This window comes from Meriones unguiculatus, chromosome 21, assembly GCF_030254825.1.
Source record: "Meriones unguiculatus strain TT.TT164.6M chromosome 21, Bangor_MerUng_6.1, whole genome shotgun sequence".
NCBI classification, from domain to species: Eukaryota; Metazoa; Chordata; class Mammalia; order Rodentia; family Muridae; genus Meriones; species Meriones unguiculatus.
Window position 1 is genome coordinate 32,978,194 of NC_083368.1, and position 22,053 is coordinate 33,000,246.

General features: G+C 38.5%; 1 protein-coding gene across 11 annotated transcripts in view; it reads left to right on the forward strand.

Annotated features, from left to right (window-relative positions):
* Positions 1-22,053, forward strand: part of Akap9 (A-kinase anchoring protein 9) — a 131,004-nt gene that overhangs the window by 8,346 nt on the left and 100,605 nt on the right. For 10 of the 11 annotated variants that reach the window (XM_060374050.1, XM_060374059.1, XM_060374057.1 and 7 more), the window contains exons 2-9: positions 6,674-6,904; positions 11,364-11,408; positions 12,132-12,176; positions 12,518-12,685; positions 13,378-13,533; positions 14,723-14,878; positions 16,463-18,583; positions 21,129-21,339. In XM_060374050.1, the coding sequence (XP_060230033.1) occupies positions 6,674-6,904; positions 11,364-11,408; positions 12,132-12,176; positions 12,518-12,685; positions 13,378-13,533; positions 14,723-14,878; positions 16,463-18,583; positions 21,129-21,339 (3,133 nt within the window). The remainder of the gene's footprint in view (positions 1-6,673; positions 6,905-11,363; positions 11,409-12,131; positions 12,177-12,517; positions 12,686-13,377; positions 13,534-14,722; positions 14,879-16,462; positions 18,584-21,128; positions 21,340-22,053) is intronic. The other variant, XM_060374052.1, reaches the window with a different exon arrangement.

The window sequence follows — 22,053 nt, forward strand, 5'->3', positions numbered from 1 at the left end:
CACTGAGACTTCTATGTTTTTGAACTCATCTGTTAAGTCTAGGTTTGTTTTGTCCTCCTTTCAAGAAGCTGTCAATTATTTTAAAGCCTCAAAAGTTATTTGAACTTCTAGAACTTTTAGAACTACATTAAAATGTACAAAACCCTAAAATTTTTAATGTGTGAATGATACTGATTAGGTTTCTGGTTTACACATGTTTCAGAATGCAGCAGGATGCAGTTAGGACCACTCTCCTTATTTCTACCAGTTCTTTACTTACTAGGCACAAAGTAAGTCTTTATTGCCTGCTAAGGGTTGTTTGTTGAGAGCTCTGAGATTAGGCTGTGTTTATTCTAACTCAGCACTCTCAAACTTTATTCTTGACTGCCAAGACGTCTCTCCAGCCCCTTAACTTTTGAGACAGGATCTTGCTTTGTAGTTAAAGATAGCCTCAAACTCCTAGTCTGTAAGCCATCTTTCTGTGTCAGACTCCCAAGCCCCTAGATCTATAGGTGTGCACCACTATGCTTGGTTCCTAGAAACCTGTTGGAAAATATGCTCCAAAGCATCCTCAAAGTACTGTTGTTTGCTTTTTTGTTGTTGTTGTTGCTGCACTTCAGCTACACATACAGAAGGTCTTGAAGTCAATTGTAATCTTTTTGTTTGTATTCTTGACCTTGACTGTTTTGTTGTAATAGTTTATATAGCATTCTACAGCTTTTATGAGTGTTTATTGTTTATTAAGAAAATTGAAATGATTTAAAGGGAACATTGACAAGCCATGAACAAAATTAATTAGTATTTATGTCTTTATGGCAAAGGGAGAGAAAGACACACATTCTATTTATTATTTTTAGCACAATAGAGGGTAGAATATATTTCTAAATTCCTTGTGACATTTTCTTTGGAGTGTGTGTATCTTTGCCTTTATTTTCCCTCTAGTCTTTTCAATAAAGAAAATGATTTTTAAATTTGGTGATTCAGTTACTTACTGAATCTTTCAATTAATGTCTACAATATTGAGGTATAAAGACAAATGAAGGGAAAAAGAGCTAAGAATATGTAGAAAGCAAATAGCCAGACTAGAAAGTTCTATATGAAGTCAGTTTTGTTCTGTTTTAATGCTTCTTAATTGAATTAGTTATTTTTTTGTGAACACAGTTACTGACAAAAACAAAACAAAAAAACACCTTAGGGCAAAAAGATTTATTTTGGCTCATTGATTTCAGTCTATCATGGCCAGAAAGGCATGTCTGAGATTGGCAGTCATGGCAGGACAAGTGTGTGGAACAGGTAGTTTTTTGTTTTTGAGACTGTCATATAGCATTCTCTTTACTTCCTCTAAATCCTCCCATATACCCCTCCTTGTTCCTCTCTTTCAAATTCACAGCCTCTTTTTTTCATTACTTGTTCCGTGTGTATGTGTGTGTATGTGTGTTTATAACCACAGCCTATTCAATCTATATGATAGTAAATGTATGAATATGTTTTCAGGATCGACCATTTGGTATTGGATGACCAATTATTGTGTTCTTCCTTGGTGAACACTATTTCTCCTGGTCCCAGCATTCTTTAATTACCTATACTTCTTTGTGTAGAGTTGAGGTCTTTTCCCTGTCTACTTTAGCATGTGTGCTCTTGTTGTCCTTGTTTAACTCATGTTTAGGTAGTCATGTTGGTAATACTTTATGGGTGTGGCTTCTGATATACTTAGGAGACACAGTCTCACAGCAAACTCTGATCCTTTTTGTCTCTTATTTAATCTTTCTGCCCCCTCTTCTTCCATGGTTCCTGAGCCTTAGATGAGGGAGTGGCTGTATTGGTCTTCATCTGTTGCAAAGAGAAGTTTTCTCAGTGAGAGTTGAGAGCTTCACTTACCTGTAGGTATATGGACAAACATTTACAATAAAGTTAGGGGTCGCACTGGTTTAGTGAAGTGGCAGTTGCAAGATCCACAGCTTTACTAGCCTTGGGTAGTTGGCCAGGTTTCCAGTCAGCCATGATTTTTCTCTTGTTGAATGAGTTTTCAGTCCAATTAAGAGAGCTGTTGGTTACCACCAAGGTATGCTTGCTGCCACAGCACTCTTAGGGTTATCATGCCATGCTGGTCAACTGTACACAGGAGTTACAGGTGGGTTTTTTGTTTGTTTGTTTGTTTGTTTGTTTTTTTCAGGTGGGTGGTTTTATTGGTAACTTTCCTCCCTCCTTCCCTTCCTCTCTCTTTTTCTGTCTCTCCCCCTCCCTCTCTTCTTCTCTTTCCCCCTCTCTTCCTCTCTCCCTCTCTCTTATGGTCTCACTATATAGCCCTAGCCTGGAACTCAGCATGTAGACCAAGTTGGTCTCAAAAGTGAAAAAAGGGTCTGCCTGCTTCTATTTCATGAGTGCTGGGATTAAAGGTTAGTGTGTCTGGCTGATGACCTACTTTTGCAAGCTAGGCTGTACCTCCTAAAGGTTCCATAGCCTCTCACAAAAGCAGTACCAGCTGACCAAGCACTCCAAGCATGAGTCTGTTGGAGCACAGTAGAGACCCAAACCATAAACCACTGATTTGATCTTAGGCAAGCAGTTAATACTCATCCTTGTAGCTCAGCTTCCATATCTTTTTCTTGGTGTTGTCTGACCTCTCCCTACATCTTCATTCAAATTAAATATTTCTGTTGCAGGCTCTTTCAAAACTACAACTTTTTTAAAATCTAAAACTGTGCTTTGTTGCTTGAAATGATATATTTATGTGTTTATTTTTGTTTGTTTTTCCTGGTGAATTACAGTTCAACAGAGTAGGTTTTTAAAAAATGTTTTCTATCATCATTGTATTCCCTGGCTTAGTGCAAGAGTAGCTACATAACAGACAACGAATTCATTGAAAAAACGAACCATGTATTTACTACCTCAGACATGCCAAGTTCTATCCTTCATATGAGTAATACTGGTAGCCTCATCTCTTCTGAAAAGCCTTTGAGAAAATCAGGATAAGAGAGATTCCTATACTACTTCCTTCTATATAGGACTCTGATGTTAAGAAATCGTGCTCAAACTTTTATCTCATTTAATTTCCACAATTCGATGAAAATAACAGTCTGGCCTAGATTAAAGCTCCTGTGTTAGAAACATGTATTTTGACTAGTGACTAGCAGAGCTTGGTAAAACCTCGGTGAACACAGAAAGCTAAGCAGATTAAAAGCAGTCTTTAAAAGAAATGACAGTATAGAAGTTAGCATATTTTCATATTTTATACAGTGCTTTAAAAATTCACTTTTTGCTGGTTGTTTATGACATAATTCTTGAGTTTAGGAATGCATGGTTGTTTGGTTATCTTCTTGTTCTGGTTAGACGGAGCCATTTGCTTGGGGTCTGAACCAGTTTTGAAAGACAAATGTATATGGGCACAGTGTCTTTCCAGTAAATCTTGCAACTATTTGTGTGACTACATATGTTAGCATTTTTATAATTGGCTTCCAAATGGCAAACACAGATGGCTGATGTCTGAATTGCCAGCGTGTTTTAGAGTAAATGTTTTCTCAGTTCAAGTGTATCATGTCAGTGTCAGGTGCTTACCCGATTGAGTAGGGTTTTTCTTATCTGTTAATTTACCATTTTCAGGTTTGAAATAAAAATAACTTAAATAGCTAAAAGAAACTGAGTGTGTAAGATGATCTTGTTTCTTCTTTCATTTTTTAATTAAACAGAATTATTTCCAGAAACTTGTTGTATATATTATTTTTCTGAGAATTTGAATTTTTTTCTTAAGAAGAGGAAGATTATAGTGGGAAGGGTAGTCTTACGTTTTTTCATTAACTTAACGAGTAATTAGAATATTTCATTCCAGTTCTGAAGCCATGAGGCTTGTAGCATTAGGTGTTCTCTGTGTTGTGACATCTCAGCTGTCAAGGGTAAAATTATTGCTTAGCAGTGTCTTTCCTAAGTGGTGGTTTCCCCCTTTTATTCAACAAATACTTACTGAGTACTGTTCTAGGTGTTGTGTGTGAAGAACTGATCTAAAGTCCTTGCCCTCTGGAGCCTTCTGCTTGGTTAACCAAAAATAAACAAACAAACAAGGAAATATGACCTTGTAGAACCTGTTTTGAACAGATTGAAAACAATGTCTTTGTAATTCTATATCTTGAAACAGCCCACACATGCAATTGTGGAATCCTTCTGCTTGCGCATGTCCACGTGTGTCTTGTCCATTGGATTCAGTAGTACGTGCTGTTGCCTCTGCTTTTCAGTCAAACTTTCCATAATTCGGTGTTCAGTTTCTCAGTTGTCTTTATACATCTGAATAAACGCTAGATATAAATGATTTGTTTGCAATAAAAGAATTGGAATTTGAAACAGAATCTTAATCCTAAAATATTCTGCTCTTGATGTCGTTGGTGTATTCTCCTGAGAGCATGGTATTGCAAGCAGCTTCTGAAGTATACTTTTAAGAATGCCATTCTTAATATTTTTTTGACTCTGCATTCTCCCTAAAGGACCACTTCCTCCTCCTCCTCCTCCTCCTCCTCCTCCTCCTCCTCCCTCCTCCTCCTTCTTCTTCTCTTTTCTTCTTTTCTTCTTCTTCCTTCCTTCCTTTCTTCCTTCCTTCCTTCCTTCCTTCCTTCCTTTCTTTCTCTTTCTTTCTTTCTTCCCTGAACTTTTGATTCTATTTACAGATAGTATTTTAATAGTAATCCAGTCAAGTTTATTTTTAAGGACAAATCTTCTATCCTAAAAAGTACTTTAAATGCATTCCAGCAGCTTAATAATGTACAAAGAGGCAGCTGGCCCCGCACCTGCTCCGTTCCCCAGGCAGACGTGAATTAGATTGAGGAGTTGCTAAATAACTTGGAAAGACCCAGAGTGTCAGGTATCTTTGCACTGCATAGCGTTCGTAGCTGCTCCATGTGATTGCTGAGTTGATTTCTTTAAAACCTAGGGCATCCCTATGCATATTGTTTTAAAGTTGATGAAGTTTAAAAATACTGTATTATTTAGTCATAGTCTTTCACATATTTTAATAGTAATAGTAACATCATTGGTAATACTGCTTTAGCATTTTATATAATAACTTACCCATTATCTTTTTAGTTAGCGTAGTTAATAGCTACAGTAACTGTAGTAATTTCTTCCTTTCTCTCTCTCTCTCTGAAGGCTCTAGGTCTTATTTTTGGTTTTCCTCAGAGTAATTAAAGAGAGCAAATGTAAGAAGTGGTGATTAATACCAGTTTCATTTAAAAGAAATTTTATAAAAAGGACATTTAGGCAGGGAAGATGCCTCAGTATGTAAAGTTCGTATCCCTGACATTCGTGTAAAAAGCCAGGCATGGCAATTCAAGTCTATAATTGCAGCGCAGTGAGGTAGGGTGAGGGAGACATCTGAGTGCCTGGAACTTGCTGGCCAGCCTCCCTAGTCAACACTGCGAGCTACTGCTTCAGCAGAGGGTAATGGGGGCTGGTACCTGAGGTCAACCTCTGGTCTCGCACGCACGTACTCAAGCAAGCACCTTAGCGCACACACACACACACACATGCGTTCTCCCCTCCCCCCTTGTGAGCACACTCAAAGAGAAATTACAGATAGGGGAAAACACCTGTAGTTCAAATCGTGAACCACACCACAGTTGTTATAGATACAATTATTTATTAATTTATGTATTTTTTCAAAATTTACCTATGCCTGTGAGTACAGGGTTACTCAATTCAAACTAGATATGATTGTTTGTAGTTGAAGCATGAGGCCTGCTTTGTGCCTTCTCCTTAAGAAGAGGTGTAGGTGGCTTTCTTTTCATAATACTTATACTGTGCTATATACACTGTGTTTTATACCCACTACTGTGTCATAAGCATCGCCATTAGCAACAATGGTTTGCATTAATACTTTTATAAGGGTTTTCCATAGTCCATCCAGCATTTTGTAATTCTTGACTAGAAGATGATAGTGTCCTGGCCCAATGTTAAATGCGTTGTATTTTTCTTTCTGCCTGGAATAGTTGAAAGTGTTTGCTGTTCTTTTATTACACATTTCAGTACTCATCCATTTCTGCTATAACCTTCATCAATGTCTAACATATTGATGGCAGATACCTCCTTGTTTTAATCTTTGTTGGCCACTTTTTAAAAGAGAAATAACAAGTGTTACTGACTTTTAATTTATATCAAGAGGTGCCCAGGAGTAGACATCTCTTTTAAAAATAAATTTTTAAGTATGAAAGGTGCACTGGTGTGGATAGTAAGTAAATTATATGAAAGGTGACACTAGGCTAATCACTGGGGGCTTAGATAGCATTGTTCTTTGAAATCTAAATAATTTCTGTTCTTTCCTTTGCAGATAAGGCTAGAAACCGCAGAGCTAAATCTTTTGGCACAGGCTAATTATCCTCAGAGAACTCATGAAGGATGCATTTGAACTCGTGTGTGCTGTGCTTTCAGACAGTCTGAAATGCTCAGATAATACTCTGACTGAAGACTGACAGGGTCTCCCACTCACTGTCTTCTGACTCTGAGCTGATCTTCTCTTTCAGACATTTTCATTTCTTATTCCTCATTCAGAAACATAGTTTCTTCACAATGCAATAGTAATTACTCTAGTAAGGATGGGACAGGTGTCCTTAGTTCTGTCATTTGTTTTTAGTGATAGTTTGAATTTTTTTTAATAAAGTGACTCAGAGCTTTAAGAATCTTAGGTAATGCCACTTTCTTTTTCTCCCCCCTATAGCTTGCTCGGTATCGACAGAAAAAAGCCCTGCGTGAGGGACAGAGTACCAAAAAGCCGAAAAAGAAAAAAACATCAAGTTGTAAGCAAGATTTACATAGCGCAAATCTTGAACAACAGAAAGGCGAGGCATCTGAGATTAGTTCCCAGTGCGTGCAGCCAGCTGGGAATCCGGGTTCTAGCGGAACGAGAAGTCTTCCTGCCGAAGAAAAGGTGCAGAGCTTCTCTGCTGAAGTAAGTGCTTCCGGCTCTCAGTGTAGCTCTGAGGGGAATGTCAGGGCAACAAAAGTGATCATAATGTCAGTGTAACAAAAGCACACCCTGCAGCTTACTCGCGACCTTTGTCCCTTCTCACAACTTTCAGCCGTGTGCTAGTAGCTAGACCTAAAATTTAATAAACTCGGAGTGAACTTTGTGTTGCTTCATTCAGCAAACATTTATTGAGCACTCACAATGCAAAGATGAGGAAGGCAGATATAAAGAATGCCAGTGACCTCCTGCCAGACCTGCGCCAGCAACAGTGCACCTGGTTCTGAAGGGTACACGGGATGTCAAAGTCAGCCTTGTGCCTGTTACTTGGGTAGGTTTGGAAAGGGTCTTGAAGTGTGAGTCGGGGTTAGCAAGGGTTTATTAAAAAAAAAAAAATGAGGGGAACAACCTCTGTGTAGAAAGAAAAGAATTTGCAAAGATAAAAAGCAGTGTGTTTGTTGTGTGTTCTGGAAACAGGAAATTCGATTTCATATGGATCCCAAAGTGACAGATAGGTTTGGAAATTGTACCTAGCCCAGCTCCCATAGAAAGTGCCCAGTGAATCCTAATTTCCCAAGAACGCTCCCCCATTGTGTAATAGTGCAGCTTTCTGAAAGGGGTGTTAGAATGGACTAAAATGGCTGATAGGTTGGGTCACTAACCAAGACCAGAAACAAAGGGACTGGTTGTGCAGTACTGTGTGAATTTTGTGCTACAGCACGTTTCTGTAGAAATAAGGTTAGAATAGACAGGGAGGTAAACTTTTTTACTATCTAGGAGGGCAGTGAAAACATTCCTCACAAGCTCCAGTTGTCTTGTCTCTTGGAAGTATGGGAATATTGTTTCAAAAGAAGAGTGGGGAGCTGAGGTTGGTAGCACATATAAGAAATTTCAGCACTTGGCAGTCTGAAGTAGGATGTTCAAGCTTCATTTCTCTTGTGATAAATATCCTGATAAAAGAACTTAGGGGAATTGACTTACAATTCCAGGGTCTGGTCCACCACTACAAGGAAGTCAAAATCAAGGCAGTTAATCACGTAGCATCTAACGACCAGAGAGAATAGTGCACGCAAGTTTAGTATTTAGCCTCCTTTCTCTGCTCTTGAATTGTCTGGAGCCTGAGCCTAGGCAGTGGTACTGCATAGAGGCCTTCATCTTCCCACCTGAGCTAATTTCTCATAGACATGCCCATGGGCCAACCGAGGCCAGTCCTCACTGAGACCCTCCTCAGGTGATGCTAGGTTGTGCCTAGTTGACATTAAAGCCAACATCACAGGAGAGGACCAAGAATTAGAGCCAGCCCTTAAGTAGAAGGGGAGAGGAGGAGAGAGAGCAAAGGGAGACACTCAAAATCTAACAGTTCTGTGGAACAAGCACTGTGGAACAAGCATTCGGCTGGATTCCTGTGAGCCACTGGCCCTATTTTGTTACAGTTGGTACAAGGCTGGCAAGTCGGCTGAGTGGGTGAAGGCACCTTTGTGCACAAGCATGTTTCACCTGAGTAAAGGTGAAAGGGGGAAATTGATTCCAGAATTGTCCTTTGAAGCTCCCCTTTGTCATGGTGAGCATGTCCCCCCCATTCCATGCATATACACCACATAATAAATATTAAAGCGTCAGATGTGTGATGTTTAGACCCCTTGTTTAGCGTATGTTGCGGAATCATTAGAATTGAACGTGGTTAGTATGTTTGTATTGAAGAAGAGGGCTTGAAACAGAAGCACACACATAGTAGAGCCCGTGCCTGAGCAAAACTAAAGCACACCTTTCCTCCATAAGGCACATTACAACATTGCAGTTCTTAGAAATTCCAGGCAACATTCAGACTTTATACTTAGGGTTACTTTTAAACAGTGAAACAACCAACTAAAAAGTGCAAAAATGTGCCACTGTGTGCCCTGGAAAAATACTGATCTTCATTGTGACAAACAAAAAAGCAAAATGTTGCCCTGTTCTATGTCAACTAGTATTGTCTACTTTGGATCATTCTAAATTTTCCCTGTTGTTCTCATGTTTTCAAATGTTGTGGATATTGATTTGGGGGCTAGCAAGTAAATTTTATTAAGGAGTTGACTTCATGAAGGTAAGAGTCTAATGAAAATCCACTTTATTCTTAGATAGTTTGTAAATGTTATCTCAGGTTTTTTTTTCTCAATAGTATTCTTTGATGCACAAAATTTTTAAATTTTGAAAAGAAATGGTGAGGGGCCAGTGAGGTGGTTTAGTGAATAAAGTCATTTGCTGTCCAGACATAATGGTGCACCCCTTTAATCCCAGCATTAAAGAGGCAGAAGCAGTGGATCTCCATAAGTTCAAGGCCAGCTTGGTCTACAAAGTTAGTTCCAGGACAGGCAGAGCTACAGAGTGAGACCCTGTCTTGAAAACAATACAAAAGCCACAGAATAAATGAAAATAGTCACTTGTTGCCAAACCTGGTGACTCAGTTTCCATCCTCAGGACCCACGTGGTGAAAGGAGAGAACCAACTCCTGAAAAGGAAGTTGTGTGATTTCCATGTCTGTGCTGCACACACAGACACACATTAAATGAATAAATGTCATACAGTTTTAAAAAAGTTTTAGGAATGACATCACTGTATTGTCTGGAGGGGAATGTCCAGTTTCCCCCAAGTATTTTGCTAGGCTTAGGTATTGTTGTATATTTAGGGCTTTTTGGAGATGTACTTTATCAGAGAGAGAGGAGGTTCCTTTCCACTCCTGAATCACTGAGTGGTGTTACCTATTATTTATTTTGAAGTGCCTGGGGTTCAAACCCAGGGTGTTGTGACTGCTCAACCAATCCTTACCATGGAGATACACCCCAGCCCTCAGCTAATGTTTTTTGTCGCCAAAGACTATTAAATTTTTCTTTTATTTTTTGAGACAGGATCTTTAGACATCCTGGAACTTATACTCTGTAGACCAAGCTAGCAGAGACTCACAGAGACCCTCCTGCCCTGCCTCCTCAGTGCTGGGATTACAGGTGTAGCACCACCATGCCTGGCTAATCATGCTGTTTACTTTTGGTAACTGTTTTTTACTATACAATGTGTACTTAATTGTCATATGGAGGGATTGTGTCATGGGAATAGTTTAGATTTAGAAGAGAATGTTGTGGCCTGGGCTCAGTCGCTAGAGCTCCCATTAAAGTGCTGGGAATGGTGGCTTACACTTGTAATCTCAGTGCTGGCTCCAGAGACGCAGACGGAAGGATTCCTGGGTCTCAGTGGTCATCCTAAGTAGTGAGTTCACCTGAGAATGATACCTGAACTAATCCTCCGGCTTCTTTGTGTATACTCATGGTCACACGTGTACACATAGTCACCATGCACACGCAGTCACATATGCACACATCGCCACAAATACATATGTACATTTATACATGCATACATAGCAGAGCCTCTTGAGTTAGGAACCACTGTCATGAGATTTTAGAATAGAGATAAGCTGATTTCTTTTCCTGGTGACAGATGTAGTAGCAGTTACTACTGCTTAGGTAGGCCATTGTAGAACTTGGTGTTGAATGTTAAATAATGTTTTGGTAGGAACAGATGAGGAATAAGGCAGTGATAGTTAATATTTATAAACTCTTGAGTTTCATGTTAGAGGTGTGTGTGTGTGTGTTTATGTGTGTGTTGGACAGTAGAAATAGCACTTTTGAAATTAGAAAAATTAGGATTTATTTTTTATTCTACTCACTACTTCACACTTGAGAGAAGCTTTGAATGCTACTGAGCTCATGCCCAAATTCTGGGATAAACAGGAATGTTGAATTTTTATTTCTGTGTTATATGTTTGGCTGTTTTGGCTTTAGGGGTTTGTGCTTGCTTCCCATACATGCAGTGGCCATGAAGGCCAGAAGAGAGCGTCAGGTCCTTTGGAACTGGGGTTACTGCTGGCCATGGGCCCTGTGGGTGCTGAACTTAGCAAGAGCAGCAAGTACTCTTAAATGCTGAGCCGTTCGGCTTCCCCCAGCACATGTTTTTAAGTGAATGCTTTTTAAGCTGTAAAAGCATTATAGCAACAAATAATGTTGTTTCCTTTCAAGTAATTGCTGTTAGCATCAAGATCTGATGGTACTTTTAAAGAAGTGACACTTCTGATAGGAGCCTTTAGGACTTTGTTTTAGTTAGGAGTTATAAAATGTAGAGAAGTCATACCTTGGTGCTTTTGCTTTACAAAGGGTAGGTACTATATATTAGGACATGTCCTCTTGATATGGAAGAGGAATTTTTCTTCTGTAGGAAGAAAAACTGCTGTTCAGAAACTAATTCGTAAGTAAAAATTTAAAGATCGGAATAATTTGTGCTAGGTTTTGGTAGCATCTAATGTGGTTTTAGTAGCATTTTATGTAGTAATTTACACTATGTTACCAATAGTAGTTGCTTAGTGGAAGTAAATATGGGAAAAATGCATAATTGTAAATTGTTTGTGCTTTTGTTTTAGCCTGAAAGTGAACTATCTACTACACCAGATGATTACACCTCGGAGGTAAAATTAACTTGTCATAATTTCAAATGTTATAAAGTAAAAATAGTTATTTTATATCACTAAAGTTATTGATTGTTGGTGCTTTATTTCTTGAACATTTTACACACTTCTGTTGCATTTCTATAAATACAATAAAAAAACAAATAGTTAGCAAAAATAATAAATAGTTAGCAAACCACAGATGTGTTCTGCTGCTGTCATTTCCACTGTGATAGCTGACATTTTAACTATTTGGTAGTTTCATCTTTAAATACAGAGAGCCTGATTGGTCTCTGGAAAAGGCTTTGGTACCGGGCTTCTCTCTGTAAGACCACTGTGAGGTAGTCTTATTTAGCACAGCAAAAGTTTCTAATATTTTGTTTTGGGTGGTGGTGGTGTGTGTGTCATGGTGAATGAGCACAGGGAGCAGCAGGGAGGGGTTTGGGGGAGAACACCTTCCATTGGTTGGGGCTGACATGCTGGTGATGCTCTGTTTACATAGGGAGCAATTCCAGGTGCTATGATATGTGACTACTTGGCGAATTGCAGTCACCATGCTGTGTGCTCAGGGGCAGGCACAGAAACAGGGAGGGAGCTGTCCCCCTCCTGCCACCACAGTATGAGATGTTAAATCTCAAGTTTGAGATTTCTGGGGTTAAACATGCTCCACCTTGCCAGTTCCATGCCACTTCCCCTCGTGGCATGGTCCATGTGTCCCACAATCAAGAAATTGTTTTTATACAGGTAAATGGCACCATTTATGTGATGGAAACAGGAGATCCTTTATGGGTATGGTATTTAAACTACTCATGACTCTAATGTTTTATACTGTTAAAAGCACTCGGCTTACTAACAAGGCTTTTTCTGCATGCTCTTCTCCTTGTGTGTCACTTCTACTTGCTTTTAATATTTAACAAAAATACTACCCCTTTTTCTTGTGACAGTTGTAACACAGTGCAGAAACACTTTGTGCTGTTACGTATCACAGTAACAAAGCAGGTTTCTATACTAATGAGCTTGCAGGAAGTAGGAGTGTTTAAAATAGACTTTACAGTGGGACTGTAAACTCCATCCCTCTCCCTGAGGAATGTCACTAGTACTGAATTATTAAAATCCTTGCATTGATTTAGGAAGAAGAATTTGCCCTTGATGATTATTACTCAGAACAGGGGGCCCAGTCACATCAGACCCAGCTTGAGTTTATGGAAAGTGAGTTGGCCAGGAAACAGCAGGAAATTGAAGAACTCACCCAGGAGCTGGAGAGGAAGGCCACCTTTGGAACAGAAGGGATGCAGCAGGTGGGTTCCCCCTCTGCGGCTTTGCTCTCTTATATGGGCACAGCTAGGAAATGTGCATGGTAGTGTGTGCGTGCTCTTTAAACACGGGGTTTGGAGATGGCAACTTATGTCATCATTTTTGTTCCTGTATGTAGATAACATAAACAGACCCATTTGAAACAAAGATTGCGGAAACACAGATGAAATATGTGGACTTCTAAAATTTAACTGTGTAAAGTAGCTAGAGTGAAAGCACTCCCTCAAGACAGAATTTTTTTTTGTAGTCAGCTTGAGAGAAAATAAGTGTAAACCATAAAAAGTGTGACTTAAACCCGTTAAGAATGTCAGCAAGTCATTGTGAGATCACCAGTTATAGTGATGTTGCTATGTAGGAAGTAAATATGAAAGCAAGATGAAGCAGGGCACTGGTGAAAATGACAGTGCACTTTCAGCCTGTCCTCTTCAGAAACAAGCGGGGTTAAATATTTCTCTTGGTGTTACCTAGAAACGCGCTTCAAAGTGTAAAGACACTTCTACAACAAAACATGGGAAAGTGAGACCAAATATATTCTATTTAATGCAGATACATGTTTCAAAGACAATTTTGAACTAAAACTAATTTAAACAGGCCAGTGGCTTTCATGGAACTCTGCTTGTTTTGAAAACAAAAACAAAAACTAAAAGTTAATGCAGTTTTCACTGGCTTTTCTCAGCTCCAAGAGTTTGAAGCTGCCATTATACAGAGAGATGGTATCATTACTCAGCTTACTAGTCATCTACAGCAAGCCCGGAGGGAGAAGGACGACATAATGAAAGAATTCTTTCAGATGACGGAGCAAAGTCAGAAGTTACAGGTTCAACTCCAACATGTAAGTATTACCAGTGCAGCAAAGTGTATTGTTTTTGTTTTTTTTTTTAGTAATAAATTGTATGCTTTTTCACTTTCCAGAACAAAGCTAAACTTACTGTGAAGCCATTTGCTTCTTTAGTGTACTGAATAAACAAAAAACAAACAAAAAAAAAAAACAAAAAACAACTGGCAAGTGTGTGTTGTTATGTTAACCAAGAATTTTAATTCATATCCTGTGAGTTGTTTCCTGCTATTATTTAAATTAAACTCCCTATCTCTGTTTTGAGATTTCTATAAACTCTTACAGAGGTGGAATGAATGGAGTTTTGCAGCAGTTACTCTATAGCTGCACAGTACCTTTGCAGCCCTAGCATGGTTTCAGTTGGGTTCTAATTGGTAACTGGCCCTGCACCTCCCATTTACTTTAGGTTTACCTTGGGAATCCATCCTGGCTAGTTTTGTGTCAGCTTGACCCAGTCTAGAGTTATCTGAAAGGAGGGAACCTTCAATGAGAAAATGCTGCCATAAGCTCTTTGGCTTTGCTGTGTTATACAGCGCAGAAGGAAATGTGCATGGTAGTGTGTGCGTGCTCTTTAAACACGGGGTTTGGAGATGGCAACTTATGTCATCATTTTTGTTCCTGTATGTAGATAACATAAACAGACCCATTTGAAACAAAGATTGCGGAAACACAGATGAAATATGTGGACTTCTAAAATTTAACTGTGTAAAGTAGCTAGAGTGAAAGCACTCCCTCAAGACAGAATTTTTTTTTGTAGTCAGCTTGAGAGAAAATAAGTGTAAACCATAAAAAGTGTGACTTAAACCCGTTAAGAATGTCAGCAAGTCATTGTGAGATCACCAGTTATAGTGATGTTGCTATGTAGGAAGTAAATATGAAAGCAAGATGAAGCAGGGCACTGGTGAAAATGACAGTGCACTTTCAGCCTGTCCTCTTCAGAAACAAGCGGGGTTAAATATTTCTCTTGGTGTTACCTAGAAACGCGCTTCAAAGTGTAAAGACACTTCTACAACAAAACATGGGAAAGTGAGACCAAATATATTCTATTTAATGCAGATACATGTTTCAAAGACAATTTTGAACTAAAACTAATTTAAACAGGCCAGTGGCTTTCATGGAACTCTGCTTGTTTTGAAAACAAAAACAAAAACTAAAAGCTAATGCAGTTTTCACTGGCTTTTCTCAGCTCCAAGAGTTTGAAGCTGCCATTATACAGAGAGATGGTATCATTACTCAGCTTTCTAGTCACCTGCAGCAAGCTCGGAGGGAGAAGGACGACATAATGAAAGAATTCTCTGAGCTGACGGAGCAAAGTCAGAAGTTACAGGTTCAACTCCAACATGTAAGTATTACCAGTGCAGCAAAGTGTATTGTTTTTTGTTTTTTTGTTTTTTTTTTTTTTTTTTAGTAATAAATTGTATGCTTTTTCACTTTCCAGAACAAAGCTAAACTTACTGTGAAACCATTTGCTTCTTTAGTGTACTGAAAAGAAAACAAAAACAAAAAACTGGCAAGTGTGTGTTGTTATGTTAACCAAGAATTTTAATTCATATCCTGTGAGTTATTTCCTGCTATTATTTAAATTAAACTCCCTATCTCTGTTTTGAGATTTCTATAAACTCTTACAGAGGTGGAATGAATGGAGTTTTGCAGCAGTTACTCTGTAGCTGCACAGTACCTTTGCAGCCCTAGCATGGTTTCAGTTGGATTCTAATTGGTAACTGGCCCTGCACCTCCCATTTACTTTAGGTTTACCTTGGGAATCCATCCTGGCTAGTTTTGTGTCCCGTCTGGGCTTTGACACTTTTTTCTTTTTCCATTCATTCAGAATGCCTTTGAATTTTGTTTCCCAAGTACCTTTGTGGTATAACTCAACTGCTTATAATAGCTCTGATGAGTTCCATAGGTTTTATTTTGTGCTTAGTATTTCAGACTGAAGCCTTTACTTGCAGAAATGACTAAGAGATCCAAAACTCTGCCAAGACTGCTGCTTGGCTTGCTGCTTTGATGTGTTGGCCATGCTGGCCATGCTTGCAGTATTCATCCTGGCTTAGCTGCTATCTGCACTTACATAACTGGCCCCAAATGGGAACTGGGGAGAAGTTTCTCCTGTTTCCCTCTGAACTGACGTTTTACTTCGAGCTCAGTGTGCCATGAATACAATAGTTGACATAGTGTCTTAAACACCCAGCAGTGAAATCAACAGAGACTCAGAGGAAAGTTTCTTTCTTTTTTTTTTTTCTTTTTTTTTTTTTTTTTACTGCATAGCTCTTAACATTGGAACACCTTCAGATCTGAGAACATTTAGAGACTGCATAGTATTATACTTAGCTATCAAAATATTAAATACTTGGGATATTAATCAGTTAATTTTAAAAAGTGAAGATATGATGGGTTAGCCAAGATTAAGTGGGTTTTAAAATTATTGCAATTACTTATTTATTTGAAATAAATAATTGAAATTGAACTCAGTTCATCAGAACCAGCTTGGCAGCATATAAGGGTATTTTCTTTTCTTTATTTTTCATTCTTTTTTGGCAGTGCTGGGAGAACCCAGTATCTCATTCATGCTAAGCAAATCAGTCTGGATACCTTTAATTAAAAAGTTATATTTTTATTATTTTAAATGCTTTCATACAATGTATTATTATCATATTCTTTCCTGTTCTCTCAGATCCTCCCTAGATCCCTTAATTAAACTTCTTAATCACAGCAAATGAAAGACAGTATCTCTTCCTAAGAAAGTCAGAGCTATTGGAATAGTTGCTCATTCTAGATAAACAAGTCTTATGGGAACAGCTGAGGAGTGGACACAAGAATAAATTTCATTTTTTATCGAATGCTGTAAAAGGATGACTTTTGTCTGTCTTTTGTTAATAAAGTTAAGCAACAAAGTTTCTTTTTTTTCTCTCTCTCTCTTCTGAAGGAAAAAGATAGGAAAGTAGAAAACTTAAATAAAAAAGAAATACAGGAAAACCAGGCAATCATTGAAGCATTGAATACAAGGATAATAGAAGAAGAGAAAAAAACTGTTGAGCTAAAGAATAAAGTAACAACTGCTGATAAATTATTAGAAGACTTACAAGAACAGGTTACAGAAAAGGACCAAGAGATCAAAAGCCTAAAACTAGAACTGGCCAGCTCTCAGCAAAATGAACGAAAGTGCTCTGAGGAGATTAAACAGTTAATGGGGACAGTTGAAGAACTCCAGAAGAGAACTCTTAAAGATAGCCAGCTGGAAACCAGCACAGTGCAAAGAATGGAACAAGAAGCTCAGTGGCAGCTAGAGAAGCTCCAGGCAGAGCTGGATGAGATGTATGGGAAGCAGATAGTGCAAATGAAACAAGAGTTGATTAGGCAGCACATGTCTCAAATCGAGGAGCTTAAATCCCAGCATAAGGAGGAAATGGAGAACACAGTCAGTGAGGATCAGCTAAAGTTAATGAATGAGCTGAACATACAGTTACAGGATACTCAGTCTCAGAAGGAAAAACTCAAGGAAGAACTCGGGGTGGTTTTGGGAGAAAACTCAGCTCTCCAGAGTCAGTTTAAAGACCTTTTAGAAGAATTAAGCTTCTTTAGAGACCAGGTTCAGAAAGCTAGACAGACAATAGCTGAACAAGAAAATAAAATGAGTGAGGCACGTAAGTCCCTTAGCACAGTGGAAGACCTGAAAGCTCAGCTTGTTGCTGCCACTGAATCCAGAAAGGAACTGGAGGTAAAGCATGAAGCAGAGGTTACAAATTACAAGATAAAACTTGAAATGCTAGAAAAAGAAAAAAATGCCGTGCTAGATAGAATGGCAGAATCCCAAGAAGCCGAGTTGGAGAGGCTGAGGACACAGCTCCTCTTCAGTCATGAGGAAGAACTTTCCAAATTAAAAGAAGATTTAGAAGTTGAACATCAAATAAATATTGAAAAACTTAAAGATAATTTGGCCATTCACTACAGGCAGCAGATAGACAGCCTTCAAAGTGAAATGAGTAGGAAGATGGAAACCATGCAGTGTGAAACAGACAGCTTGGTAACTCAGCAGAATCAGTTAATTTCGGAAATTTCGAAGCTAAGAGATATGCAGGAACATCGTATTAATTCACAATCAGAAGAAATGACTCTTCAAATTAATGAACTTCAAAAAGAAATTGAAACCCTCAGACAAGAAAAGTTAATTGCCATAGATTCTAGCACATGTGAATCGGAATGTCGATGTCAAAAAGAAATAGAGGTACTTACCAAGGAAAAGGAGGACCTCAAACTGCAATGTCTTCATCTAAATGAAGAGATTGAAAAGCAAAGGAATACATTTTCGTTTGCTGAGAAGAACTTTGAAGTCAACTATGAAGAGTTACAGAAGGAATATATTTGCCTTCTCAAGGTAAGAGACAATTTAGAAGACAGCCAGACTAAGCAGGCATTGGAATATGAAAGCAAGATTAAAGCGCTGAAGGAAGAGCTCCATTTGCAAAGAGGAAGGCCAGTGATGCAGCAGGGGGAGAGGTCTGGCTCCGCAGGTGACAGAGCCTATCTGTCTGAGCCCTTGGAAGTTGGTGAAGTTGTTGAAAAGGATACAACTGAGCTCATGGAGAAGCTGGAAGTGACCAAGCGAGAAAAGTTAGAGCTCTCGGAGAAACTCTCCGGTGTCTCTGAACAGCTCAAGCAGACGCATGGCAAGGTTGACTCTCTAAGTGCAGAGGTTAGGTCCTTACAGCTGGAGAAGGAGCAGCTTTTACTGAGGTGTAGAGAACTAGAAACCCTCTCCAACCCTGATGCAACAGAAAATGCAGCCTTGTGCCCTGCGCAGTTGAGTTCTTGCAAACCTGGGCTTGTGACTGGGACAGGAAGGCACTGTGCAGAGTCCGTTTCTGAAACCAGTGGAGAACTGGCTGAAGACTCCAAACTAATGATAGAAGATAAAGTTCCCTTTAAAGAAAGTAGGGGAGAACGGTTGCTTCTGCCAGCAAGAACAACTGAACTACCTCATGTGGCAGCTGATCCATGTGAAAATGAAAAGCTCCAGCAAGAGCTCCATGCCCTCAAAGCTGAGCAGGTATGTCCATGTGCTCATGGAGAATCATAGTGAGAGCACAAATTCACACTAAAATACTTCTCATTTCTAGAAAACAGTAATCTGTATTTTTACCAGACAGTGAAGGTGAACCCTTTCATGTTCTTCTCAGTTTTTGCCCATCAGTTGTCATTTTTACTTAAATATGGTTATTTCTCTTCCATTTAATCTCTTGTATGTGCTGCTCAGAAAATAAGCTAGGCTAATAATCATTTATATATATGTATATTTTAAGGAGTTATTGTTGAGAGACTTCATCTTATTTTTACATTATAATCACTTTGTTTTAGTGTCAGATTTTTTAGAGAGTTTTTCATACTGCTGTTTTTCATACTGCTGTTTTCTAGTGTGAAACTTCAAGTTTTCAGTTAGGATCCCACAGTTGTTAAAACAAAACAAAACAAAAAACTCCTTATTTTCTACTGCTCTATAAACTGTCCAACTAAAACTGCTCTCCCCTGACCGTTATTCAAGTGGATCTCACAAATATGTGTGCTCACGGAAATAGGATTTACAAGAGAATCAGATGAACAAGGAAGGAAAGAAAGAGTTCATGTTGTTGGGTTAATACTGAGATAAATATCTGGCAAGAACGGCTCAAGAAAAGACAATAACAGCCTAATCTCACTTATGAATGAGGCTGTGTGAATTCTTATTAAAATATTATGAGGTTATTCCCAAGAATATAAGAATTATTCAGCACCTGAAAATTCTATTTTTATTTAATCTCCACATCCATATCTACCAGGAGACAACCTGATCATTTTAAATATTGTTAAGAAAGAATCTCCAAAAGTTAAAGCTCATCTACAGTTTTAAATTAAAAAAAAAAAAAAGGAAAAGAAAAAAGGAAAAAGAAAACTTTAGGAAATCAGGAATAGAAGGAACATGCTAAGGTTGATGATAGTTTCTTTTTATTTATGTACATTGGTGTTTTGACTGCATATGTCTGTGTGAGGGTGTCAGATCTCCTGGAACAGGGGTTACAGGCAGTTATGAGCTGCCATGTGGGTGCTGGAAATTGAACCCAGGTCCTCTTCACTGCTGAGCCATCTCTGCAGCCCAGAACAATAGGCTGTAAGGACAGTAGGAAGTTTTCCCAGTGAGGGCAACACAGGACGAGGGTAGTCACTGTCAGCTCTACTCTCCAGACAGTAACAAAGTAGGAAACTTGGAAAGTAGGATTAGGAACTTGAGACAGAGGAAGCCTTTAAATAAAAAGACAGGAAACTCAAAGGATTAAGAAATCTGATCATGCCTTTTTTGTGAACAATACCTAAAACAGGTTTAATTACTAGGAACAGATATTTGCTACAAAATGTTACAAACAACCGACTATAAAGAAATATGTGAAGAAATACAAAGAATTTATTGAGCCAAATATATGAACAGTTACAAGTCTCAGATAAGAAACCAAAATGACAAAAGAACATGAAAAAGTATTTTAACCTTAAAAATTCAAATAATAAAATAGCATTTTATCTTTATCACATTGACAAAATAACTGACTAATTATTATGGATATCAGGATGTGAGTACCCACATTTTTTATTCCAATTAAAATTCAACTATATAAAAAATGAATTGGCAAGATCTACTCAAGCTAAGCATGTGCATTATCTATGACCAGCAGTTACATTCCTGGGTAAGTAGGTGTGGCCACTGGACAGCAGCCCCAGAAGCTTGGAAACAAGCCAAAACTGGTATTTCTTAGACTTCCTGAGTCAGAGGTCAAAGGAAACACACGATGAGTCTGATTCTCACAGGACAGCTCACTGTCAAAACATTTACTCATTTGTGAATATATGTAATAATTTACTGCCCTTTGAGTGAAAGTACTGCAAGCTTACCAAAATCCAGTTGATCTCCACCAAGGAAAACGGACCAGTTGTGCATTGTTCATTTATACTACACTACAATTAAAATAAGTTAACCTGTCACACATGTGGATTGATTTCAGAGGCATATTGACATTAAATGCAAAGAAATTTTTGAAATAAATACTTGAAATATACAATATATTGTGCTGTTCACAAGTACACTGGGAAATGATAATCACATTCCAAATTTTTGTTAACAGATCCAGGTAGGCAAGGAATAATTAAACACTATGAATTAAATTTTGTCTCTAATGTATTTTCTTTCTAAATCTAAAGAGATGTAGAAGAAATAGGAGAATAAAAAAAAACAACATGTATAGGATTTATTGAGTTTTCAGTACACTGATGTTTATTTATATTCATTTTCCAGCATGTAAAATATTATTTAAAAGATTAAAATCTTGCTAGTTATCTTGACTATCTCAATGTACTATTACATTGAGTTAATAAGTACATGACACTACCTTTCTTGAGAAAGACAAGCATCTCAGTGCATCTGGACGAAGACTATGAGCAGACCAGTTCCTTCATAGGAATTTTAAAGCCATGACATCTTTTGAACTCTGAAGTTCAGTCAGTAAACATAAAGAAATAGAAGCTAAAGTGTTATTTTTAACTTCCTGATGTTTCTGTACACTCACTCTAAGGATGAACTAAGGCTGCAGATGGAAGCCCAGCGCATTTGTCTTTCTCTGGTTTATACAACTTACGCGGAGGAGATTTGTGAGTATATGGCAAAGGAAAGAGATGGAGCTCTCTGTAGCCTCCAAGAACTTGTTTCTGCTCAGGAGAAAACGATCGAGGAGCTTCACAAAACACACCAATGCCAGCTCCAGAGTATTAGAGCACAGGAGACAGGTAAAGGTTCTGACTTACGTCCAGGAAGCAAATAGGCATCCCTTGAAAGCACTGTTTTGCCATTCTGTCCCTGTCTCAGGCCCTGTGGGCTAAGAAGAATTTACATCTGACTTTTTTATTTGTTTATTCATATCATTGAGGTGCCCAGAAAGCAAAAATTGGTGCATCATTTTCTCGTGGAAGTATAATCCATTCAGCTAGGGCCTGGAGAATGAACTGAGACTCTTTTGAACTATGCTGAACCACCACAAGAGAAACATTGGCTCATCTGTCTAGGGCATATGTATATTTGGCTGCATTATTACTTGAAGTTTCCCAGAATAACCAATAATCCAGTTGACCTCCAGGATGAATACAAGAAAATGGAAGGAAAAAAGAGAGGAGTTCAGTGGTTCCTGTGAAGATGAGGCAGGAGCAGCTGGGTTGGCAGTCTGGGGATGTTTGTGAAGTGTTACGTGTAGAGCTGTAGAAAGAGCCATCTGCAATAATTGAAAGTTCAGGTTGTATAACAGTATTGTGCAGGAGGCTGAGGAGAGTGGCAGGTGCTGGTTAGAAGATTTATGTGCCTGGAAGGCACAGGCTTACGCTTCCTGCTGCTGAGCAGTCGTACTGCAGGGTTTTTAAATAGAGGAAGCAACAGTGATTTTTTTTTTTTTTTAATTTAAGATGACACCAGTGTGATCAATGGAGAAAAATGAAATAACTGATGGGAAG